General features: G+C 45.0%; 1 protein-coding gene and 1 long non-coding RNA gene across 4 annotated transcripts; both read right to left on the bottom strand.

Moving 5' to 3' along the window:
* Positions 1–2,246: 2,246 nt before the first annotated feature.
* LOC119891020 lies at positions 2,247–4,662 on the bottom strand. Of its 2 annotated transcripts, XR_005442384.1 has the most exons (4): positions 3,820–4,662; positions 3,649–3,746; positions 3,415–3,456; positions 2,247–2,917 (listed from the first exon to the last, which is right to left on the bottom strand). It is a non-coding gene; the product is annotated as an uncharacterized LOC119891020 (long non-coding RNA). The 2 variants fall into 2 exon arrangements; XR_005442383.1 differs by having other exon boundaries at positions 3,649–4,618.
* A 1,799-nt stretch (positions 4,663–6,461) lies between these two features.
* On the bottom strand, positions 6,462–9,472 carry LOC119891019 (mid1-interacting protein 1-B-like). Of its 2 annotated transcripts, none has more exons than XM_038702371.1 (2): positions 9,428–9,472; positions 6,462–8,574 (listed from the first exon to the last, which is right to left on the bottom strand). In XM_038702371.1, exon 2 carries the CDS (start codon positions 8,288–8,290, stop codon positions 7,841–7,843), a length of 450 nt encoding a protein of 149 aa, XP_038558299.1. In that variant the 5' UTR covers positions 8,291–8,574; positions 9,428–9,472; the 3' UTR covers positions 6,462–7,840. The 2 variants fall into 2 exon arrangements, with proteins under 2 accessions (XP_038558299.1, XP_038558300.1); XM_038702372.1 differs by lacking the exon at positions 9,428–9,472 and adding an exon at positions 9,185–9,203.
* Between the last annotated feature and the right edge of the window lie 913 nt (positions 9,473–10,385).

The raw sequence follows: 10,385 nt of genomic DNA, 5'->3' as shown, positions 1-10,385 counted from the left end.
TAAACAAATCCCTTTTGTGTGGTTCTCGGCTAACGTAGCTTAAGCTAGCTTGAACTGCTTTTTCTGAGTAATATTTATCTAAATCTTCTTGTTTTAGACAAAATACAAAATAAATTGGTATAGAAACACCAACGTGAAAAGGATTTAGCGCCCTCTGGTGGTCGAATCAAAACCGTGACAATTTTCAGTTTTTCACTTTTACATTTCTACAAAGTAAAACTTTTGTCATCAGAATAATTTAAGAGTGGATTTAATCACATAATAAATAACTGAACCCTGCTGACTGCGCGACACGCCAGCTGTAAAAACCACTTTAAACCATGGCGAACAGCGAGAGAGAGATTGGACTGTGGATGCGTCAGAGACAAAACAGTGTAACAGGTGAATAATCAGAGCTGGAGCGCCGTTTGTCACTGAAACGAGAAGACAACGCTGGCGGCACACACACACACAGAGCAGCTGGAATTACCTGTAAACATACCAGAGAGACAGTAAACGCATCGCAAAACACACCACATGGACAGTGAATGCATCACGCACTTTAAGTGCTTAACTAAGTTTCCAGTGGTGAAGAGAGGCTGGACCACGAGGGTAACAACCCAAAAAACTGGACTGAACTGGACCGACACGCTGACCCTGGGTGACCCCCCCCCACACACACACACACGCACGCCCTCCTGCTGCTGACCTTTGACCTTTAATTCACACACACACACACACGTGACTCATTCCTCCACACACTCACTAATGAATGTTGTTTAAGTGATCTACCCGTGTGTGTGTGTGTGTTAATTATTCTGGGTCTAACCTTGTCAGCCACTAATTGGCGCGCAGACACACACACACACACAGCTGATGGTGTGTGTGTGTGCGCAGACAGCGTGTTACCACAGTGCCCCCTGCTGGTCTCAGTCAGTTTATCATGTTTCTTGACTTGAATGTAAATGTAGCAGAAACTGTAAAGGTACAAATCAACTCCAGTTTTCTCCTTTTACGTATTTTATTTAAAATAATCTTGATTATCTTCATTTTATGACATCGATTATTAGAACAACAACAAAATCAACTAATCATCAGTTGCAGTCCTGTACAAAATGGGTAAAAAGAGGCTCCTGAATCTAACAGTTGAGGTTGTGGATTCGACTGAAGCCCACAACAAGGATGCTGACTGTTTTGAAGCTGATGTTTAAAGGAAAGAGGTAAAAGCACCAAGAAAGACTGTTTCTCTGTCTGCTCCAGTGCCTCAGGCTGGTCGAGGGCCGCTTGGCAGATCTGAGGTTCTGGGTTCATTTCTCACTTGATGCTCTCCGTTTAAAAAGCTGATGTTGAAACCAAACATTCACAAGCTCTTTTAACACAGCTGAAGAAATAAAAAGACAAGCGTTTAGTCGAAGGCCTCTGTCCAACACACACAGTTAAAATCTGCATGGAGCAGCACTGAAAGGACTCCAGCACGTTTTATTATATAAAGTACATATGATTTAACATTTAGACTATTTGTACCTCTCTTTTACTTAAAAGATACAAAACATTCACGCATCATCATGAATAAGCACTCGTCTTAAAGCTGTACACAACACACACAGAGCACAAAACCACTTTTCACTCGTGCAGAGGACTAAAATAAATGTGTGCCTGCAGAACCTGCTGCCCTCAATACAGGTAGAGCAAAATAAACTCCACCAGAGGTAGTGAACCCTGGTGATCTCATGAAGTTTGAGGTCCATCCCCCAGAGGAAAGAGTGAAAAGCTAACAACATAATGTTAAACTCGGTGGCTCAGGGTGCTGACTGACTCCACAGGTGTTCTGAGGCTGTGGGTTCGATCCTCGCTCAAACCTTTAGAGTCATTTTGGAGTCAGATGTCAAAGGAAGAAGTGAAAAGCTGTAAGAAAGAAAGAGTCAGTGTCTCAGATCAAACAGCTCAGAGTGTTAGAAGGCTGCTCAGAAGCTCTGAGGTTGTGGGTTCGATCCTCATGTGAGTATTTTGAAAGCTGATGTTTAAAGGAAAGAATTAAAAGTGTGAAGAAAGATTGTTCATCTGTCTGGTCCAGTGGCTCAAACTGGTAGAGAACTGTTTGGTGGTTGTGGGTTCAATCCTTATGAAGCTCAGTGACTTTTGAAGACCAGCCCCCAGAAGAACGACTGAGAAACCAACATGACGTTAGCGTCAGTGTCTCAGATCAAACAGCTCGCAGTGTTAGAAGGCTGCTCAGAAGCTCTGAGGTTGTGGGTTCGATCCTTAAATAACTTTATGAATTTTGAGGTCCGACCCTGAAAGGAAAGACTGAAGAGCTGACAACACGTTAGTGTCAGAGTCTCTGGCCCCGTGGCTCAGAGTGTTAGAAACCTCTACAGGTGTTCAGAGGATGTGGGTTCGATCCTCACTCCTTTCAGAGACTTTTGAAGTTGGTGGTCCAAAGGAAGAAGTGAAAAGCTGTAAGAAAGAAAGAGTCAGTGTCTCAGATCAAACAGCTCAGAGTGTTAGAAGGCTGCTCAGAAGCTCTGAGGTTGTGGGTTCGATCCTTATGAGGCTCAGTGACTTTTGAAGTCCAACAGCCAAAGTGAGAAGATAAAAGCGCCCGGAGAAAAGGTTCAGCTGTGAAGGGGACTCGGTGGCGGCGTGGGGTTCGATGGCGACCGCGAGGCGGCAGTGCAGCGGTGGTTCGAATCCCGCGTGCGGCCGGGTACCCGGAGCCGGTCCCGCGGCGTCGGGTTCGGGAGGGGGCCGTGTCCCCTCCCGGTGTTCTGGAGAGGTAGAAGCTGGGGGTTATGGAGCGGGAAACAGGAAGTGGCTGAAGTTTTCCTAAAAGGTGGAAGATGACCGACAGCACAAGGTCTTTATTGGTCCAGAACAGGTGCTGCTGGGACTCGTGGTGTCAGCTGGAAGCGAGTCTTCAGGGCGTGTCCCCAACAGCCTGGAAGAGACAGAAGAAATGAGTCCACAGGTTTGTGACAAGTGAACAGTTTGAAAATCCATCAGTGAGTGAAGCTGCAGACAAGAAACAATAATCAGAGTGTTTCCATGGAGATGATGATGTGAAGCAGCGGTGGAAGAAGCAAAAGCAGCAGCGGCACAGTGTAAAAGTACTGTGTTCGAGTCCCAGTAACAGTATAAAGCATCCTTTATATAGCGCTGGCTATCTGAAGCTAACATGATCCATCAACATGTGATAGTTACTGTGTGTTTGTGTTAATAATGTGCAGAGTGAGTAAAAAGTGCAGCATTTGGCCTGAAATGTAGTGGAGTCCAGGTCTAATGAGGTCCAGGTCAGATGTAATGTCAGTAATATCAGTGTGAGCAGTGGATCAGTAGAATCTGAAGCTGATACAGTAGCAAGTGTATTTAGTGTTAGTTCATTTAGTGTGAGCATGTGAAGAAGAAGAAGAAGAAGAAGAAGAAGAATGTGCTGACCTGGTCTGAGGGAAAGGCTGCTGCGGGACTGTAGAAGGAAATCTGTAGAGTGAGGACATGAAATATATTCAGATGGGACATGACGAGGTTTCAAAATATCTATAAATATATACGTGATGAAATCCATTCAGAGATATTTAATATTCACAATATTACTCCTCCTATCAAAGACTTGCATCGGCTTCACATCATGTTATATAATGACACATTATCCAGCGTTGAGAGGTTCCTTACTTGGACAGCAGGTTCCTGAGGAGCTCCAGAACTCGGGCCTCCAGGAAACCTTTCTTCTGTGTGACGGGGTCGTAGGTGAACTTCTGCTTCTTCAGGTGCTGACAAGGGGAGAGAGGAGGAGGATGAAGAGCCCCGGTGTTTACTTTTCTGTTGTTGTATTTGTTTGCTCACCTGCCGTTTGGCTTCTAGCTCAGCTGTGATTCTGGCTGAGCTGTGTGTCCCGGACGCTGCGTCTCAGGATGGCGGAGACGGCCGGTCAGACTGAGAGTCTCCGCACAGGAGGAGCAGGACAGATCCAGCCTGTGCTGCACAGTCCTGCTGCCCCCTGCTGGGCGTCAGAGGCAGCACAGCAGGTTCCACGCTGGAGGGAACATGGATTCAAAAATACATCAATATAAACATCTGAACAAACAATAATGATATTTATTTACAACTTCTTCTGATTATTAAAGTTGTTTCAGTAATACGGGTTCTGATTGGTCAAGGAAGCGTTAAGATAAACAGATTAGAAACAAACCTCCAAGTTAGGTTGTTAACGTGACCTTTACCCCCCAGCAGAACTGAAGGAACCAGGATGAAGCGTGATGTCTGCTGAGGAGTTGGGATTAAAAATAAAAACCCGACGCTTCAAAAGGTTCTTCTGTAAACCTGCAGTCCAACTCAGTCCATCGAGTTCTTTGAGCGGACGATGATTCTGCCGGGACGCCAACGTGTGGCGGTTCAGGTTCAGGCTGAAATGTTTTGTAAAACCTGCTGAGTCTCACTCTTCTTTCTTGCTTCCTGTAGATCATCGTAAAGCTCAGCTTGGGAACAACTGACCGTTTAACATTTACATAGATACAGATTCCCATCAGGGACAGAACACGTTCACTCCTGTGTGGAGAGAAAGAAGCAGCTCGTGCAAACACTGAAGAGACAGTTAAAAAACTACTACTATCTACTTCTACACTGTGGTGGTACTACTACTACTTCTACACTGTGGTGGTACTACTACTACTACTACACTGTGGTGGTACTTCTACTTCTACACTGTGGTGGTACTTCTACTACACTGTGGTGGTACTACTTCTTCTACACTGTGGTGGTACTACTACTACTTCTACTACACTGTGGTGGTACTACTTCTACTACACTGTGGTGGTACTACTACTACTACTACACTGTGGTGGTACTACTTCTACTTCTACACTGTGGTGGTACTACTTCTACTTCTACACTGTGGTGGTACTACTTCTACTTCTACACTGTGGTGGTACTACTACTTCTACACTGTGGTGGTACTTCTTCTACTACACTGTGGTGGTACTTCTTCTACTACACTGTGGTGGTACTTCTTCTACTACACTGTGGTGGTACTTCTTCTACTACACTGTGGTGGTACTTCTTCTACTACACTGTGGTGGTACTACTACTACTACACTGTGGTGGTACTACTACTACTACACTGTGCTGGTACTACTACTTCTACACTGTGGTGGTACTACTACTTCTACACTGTGGTGGTACTTCTACACTGTGGTAGTACTTCTACACTGTGGTGGTACTACTACTTCTACACTGTGGTGGTACTTCTACACTGTGGTAGTACTTCTACACTGTGGTGGTACTTCTACACCGTGCTGGTACTTCTTCTACTACACTGTGCTGGTACTACTACTACACTGTGCTGGTACTTCTACACTGTGGTAGTACTTCTACACTGTGCTGGTACTTCTACACTGTGCTGGTACTTCTACACTGTGGTATTGATACTGTTTCTACTCCTGACTCCTCTGAACACTTGACTCAAAATGTTCCAGGGTCTCAGACCAGATCTGGTCTCTGGTCTCTGGTCGTGGTGAATCAGGGACAAATGGGCCCAGAACTGCAGTCTGAGCACCTGTAAAATAAATAAGTAAATAAAATTCACACACAGTAAACAGAGTCACCGTGTTCGCTGCTTCACTAAACAAACCACGGGAACAACAACAAGTGTTTATTTAAAGCAGGACGAACGTAACTTCATAAATTAGACGACACATCGATAATTTGATGGAGCCGACAGAAGCAGCACACGAACTCTCTGGGTGAAGCTTCTGTCGGCTGCTGCTGAGTAACTGATCTAATAACAGAGCAGCGTCCCAGCCAGAAGCCAAGAGATTCCATTAACAGAAGATCAATGACGCACTCTTGTCATCCTGTGAAGACTAAAACCTGGTCTCAACCTGCCCCCTTTATACGTGGGGTCCAGCATTTTGGTACCCACAAATCCCAGTTTATGACCTCTCCGCAGGTCGGGCCACCAAACAGAAAACATTTGCATTGGTATGAAAAATACACATCTGAAGAACTTCTACACTTTTTTTCATGAGTTAAATTTAGATTATCCAGTTTTAAAAGTTCTGAAATACGCGCGCAGCAGCAAATTAACCCTTTCATGCAGTTATTTTAACTCCGCTTCAGGACAAGGTCACGTTTCTGTTTTATAAAGTAGCTCGTACTCATCATGCAACAGTAACGTCTGAATCTGTTCTACTTTTCCAAAGGTGTTATAATAAAACAGACATTTAAACAAACACATGATGCAGAAGAATAAGTATTATACTCCGTACTGTACAGATAATGTCATACTGGGGTGTTGATGCGGTTGTGATTGCGTTTCCACATACATGTACTACAGTTATAAATACCACAGTCTCTCCTCTTAAATGTGTGTTTTATTGTTAGTTTTCAACAATTGAGCTTAAATACATGCAGAATTTTGTGAAAAGTGTAAATGGATTTCAGTAATAAAACGGACGCCTGCACTCTGAGAAAGAACCAAAACACCAGAATACTCATCAAAAACCTTTAATTGCCAAGCTGGACATGAAATAGAAAAATGTGTAGCTCTGTAACGTTACATTATTATTTTCACAGAAATGTCTTCGACCATGAAGCTGCTGTTCTCTGCTGCTCCAGCCTCAGGTGACCTTCAATTAAAGACAGTTTGATATGTTCTCCGGTGTTTGTTTGTGGGACAAAATGAGAAAGTGTATCTTTAATTATTTTTACATCAAGGTAACCGGAGGCCCGCAGCTCGTCACGGTGGATTCACCGATCGCGTCTGACCCATTTTAACGTCTTCATCAGATCATCCCGTCCCCGCTGGGCAACGTTTTCAACACATCAATTATTTTCCACTAGGATCAGATTGTCCAGAAACTGTTAAAGTGCTTCATGTGTCTGTTTTCAGTAGTTTAGCACCAGATTAAACTAAAACCCAAAAATATTCAGTAACATCAGTCTGCCGAAAATTAACTCGCTGGCCAAAATGAAGCTGTGAACATGTGAGGCAGGATTACCAGATATTAAACATTCCTGAATGTACAGCATGAAGCGGGGGGACGAGGACGGACAAAAAGACAACAGGCGGACGAACCCTGAAAACAAAGTGCAGACAGTCCCAAGAAAAACAGACACCCACAGTGAACCTGCTGAGTCGGACAGACGCCTGCAGACAACAGCAGCTTTCCGGTGTCCAACCCCGACGTCCCGCAGTCCCTTTGTGATGGACATAAATGCTCTTTAATGAACCGCGCCGGTGTTTCTGCGCGTTTTGAGCTCATTAACTTTACAAATCATCAGCGTTTCCTTCCATGAAAACCAACCCGGGAGTCCTGAAATCTGCTGCCCATTAAAGTTTAATGGACTTCGGGTTAAAGTTGTTAATGTGTGGCGGTGCAGTTGGCTCGTTCGAGGACGGAGGTCAGAAAGCCAAACAAAAAGGAGGACAAAGTGACTTTTATCTTTTCTAGCATTTAAAAAGTTGGGGGACCCAAAAGAGACGTGTTGAAACGGTCAGGATCGAGATAGTCGGAGTTTTAGTCCCTCAGGGATCTCACTCGGGTCCCCTTTTGTTTCAGTAGTTTTCACAATTTCAAGACCAGGTCCTCCCCGAACACAGAGTAAGACCAACCATGAGTTTTAAAAAGGTCTCTGTTGGGCAGCAGTTTCAAGTCTCTCAGATTTGCTTCAAACTGAAACGTGTCTCCGAATTCTCGAAAGCTGCGGGCATCAAACGTCCGGTCAGATTCACCGTGTTGAAAACATATTTATGCCCGATGCTCGTTTATATTTCGACAGTTCCTCACAGTAAGTAAACAGACTTGTAGTTAATGAGCTAAAACGCGTTTAAACCGCCTGCACAGACGTTTACAATAGTGTCTATAAGTTAGTTCCCGCAGCCGATCTCCTCCTTGTAGCGGGTCGTGAGCGTGTTGGCCTTGCAGGTCAGTTTGGACAGGACGGCGTGGAGTCCTTTCAGGTGGAAATGAAACTGTTTCTCCAGGTCGTCCTCCTCTGCCGCCGCCGCCTCGACCACGACCGCCTTCTCCTTCCGCCGCTCCTCGCCCTGCAGGACGCCCCACTCGATGTCGTTGCGGATGGACTTGAGGAGCACGTACGAGCTGTACATGTCGCCGACCTGCTGGAAGTAGGCGCCGCCGTTGGTGCCGTTAGCGCCGCTCACCGCCTTCAAGTCCTCTGCGTCGTCCAGCGGGACGTCCCGCAGCAGGCTGGGCACCATCACCGTCTGGTCCATGTTGTTGACGGCGCCGATGAAGCGGTTCATGGCGTTGAAGAGCGAGTTCTTCTGCTTGTAGGATTCAGAAATCTGCATCATGCTGACAAACCTGAAGTGAAGCCCCTTTTCTCCGCCTGCCACAGTCCAGGGCCAAACTTAGCCCGCTAATGCTCTTTAGAGGATTACTATGAGGCTACAGCCAGATCCAGGTCTTAACCAGCTCCCAAAGCTGGACCAGGTTACGCAGGTACACTCACCACGTCTGCCAGTGTTAAAGAGACCGCAGGTTTACCCCGAGTGTCCCCGCTGAGGATGGAGGGCGTCTCCCGCTGCAGGACGCCGGCCGACTGTTTCACCCCTGAGGTCAGATAACGGGCGAGAACCTGAAACACAACCACAGAAGAAGACAGAGAGGGTGCTGGGTGATTTTAAATACAGAGCAGAAGACAGTGAAGCAAACAGGAAGTGCAGCTTTCTATCCGCCAACACAGAGTCCAGATCCCCCATCAGAGTCCTGACGTATCAACGACCCATTAAAAAAAACAAAAATCAGGAAGTCCCTTTCTGCTAGCATCAGCTGGCTAAATGCAGCTAACGCCACGAGCTAACGCTGCGTCACCGGGACAGAAACATTTAGTTAAGTGTTAAAAAGAGGCGACAGTGATTCATTCTTCCATAGGAATGAACGACATCTGCCGCGACATCCATTATCGGACACGTGCACGTCTCCTTCCACCTGCGTGCAGCCTGAAAACCGGAGACGTGTTCAGCGTTTTCTGCGGAAGTAATGTTGGCTAAATGTAAACGTGCCGGTTTATAAGCTTGGCACACGTGTTCACACTCTCGGTGACTCCTGTCCGGTCTGTGCGCGGACAGGTAGGTTAAAAAAAACAAACGGAGAAGTTTGTCGAGGAAAAAAAAAAACCTAAACTAGAAAACAAAGAATCCAGACCGCGTCCGATAATGGAACTCGTCTTGTATCAACGCACTTACAATTTAACGGGATCAGAAAACGGGAGGCCGCCGGTAGCTGCGAGCCTCCGCATCTGTTCAGACGTTACCGACGAGGGTCAGCTTGTCAAACTCTCCCGGTTTACCGGGAATTAAACGACAGAACAGCTAAGTTACCGGACAGCCCCCTGCCCTCGTAGACGGCTTTTCCGGGTACCGTTACCTCCCCTGGGGCATCAGATTAACCGGAAATACCTCCGCGGTGCAGCCGCCCGGTGATCTTACCGTGTGGCGGCTCGTTCCTCGGCGGTGTCGGCGTGAGTCGCTGCTTTCGGCCCGGTAATCTGTCCGGGATGGAGCTCCGGACGGTCAGCGGCGCTCGCTTCGTAGCATCAGCGGAGGAGGAGCAGCAGGGCGGGAGGGGCGGAGATTATCAGGAAGGGCCGCACACAGCCAATCACAGGCGGGCAAGGCCGGGTGACGTCAGGGTGGAACGTTGGAAAAATGTAAACACAAGAGTCTGACGTAAATATTAATTAGCATATTTATTAAAACGTTATTTTCATATCAACAGTAGATTAATAATTTAGTACTTATTTATGGATACTTTATTTTCATAACTTTTATTTTCTTTTATATTTTAATTCATACATTTGTTTTCATATCAACAACAAATTAACTTTGTATTTATTTATTTATACGCTGTTATTTTCTTTTTCTGAAACGCCATCTCCTGTTATTGTTTGTATTTTGTGTCAAGTGAAATTAATGGTCGTATTTTATACAATCTTTAGTTATTATTCAGTTTCTGTGTATTTCTGGCTGTCATTAGTTTTGTAAAGTAATTTCATCTTCTAAGATTCAATAAATAAAGGTCACATTTGCTGAGGATAATAAAACAGATGTTTTACTATAAAGTTTAACTAAAGATAGTCTGCGGGGAAATACGTTTTATTAATAGTAGTTGTAGCATTTAATTATTAGATTTCAATGACCCTCTGTCCTCAACAAGTCAACAAATCTAAGTGACTTTTGTAAACAAGACAGAATAAAACATTTTTTTATTTTACAATTGTTTATACATGATACTTACAGACATAAAATATCATGTTAACACGTGTTTTTTATTGTTTCAAGTGTTTTTATACTCAAAATTAGAATCAGAAGTTCCAACTTGTCATAATAACCCCTAAGAAAATAAATAGACAGTTGAACGCTGCATGTTCTTTGAGATGTTTCTGTC

This window comes from Micropterus salmoides, unplaced genomic scaffold (genome assembly GCF_014851395.1).
Source record: "Micropterus salmoides isolate LMB-PRFRI ecotype aquatic unplaced genomic scaffold, ASM1485139v1 Ms_hic_scaffold_658, whole genome shotgun sequence".
Taxonomy (NCBI): Eukaryota; Metazoa; Chordata; class Actinopteri; order Centrarchiformes; family Centrarchidae; genus Micropterus; species Micropterus salmoides.
The sequence above is the reverse complement of the archived record's forward strand: the minus strand, read 5'-3'. Positions and strand labels throughout refer to the sequence as shown.

What these genes read in the sequence shown, in the direction of transcription:
- LOC119891019 (XM_038702371.1), bottom strand. Translation starts at nt 8,290, where the DNA reads ATGATGCAGATTTCTGAATCCTACAAGCAGAAGAACTCGCTCTTCAAC.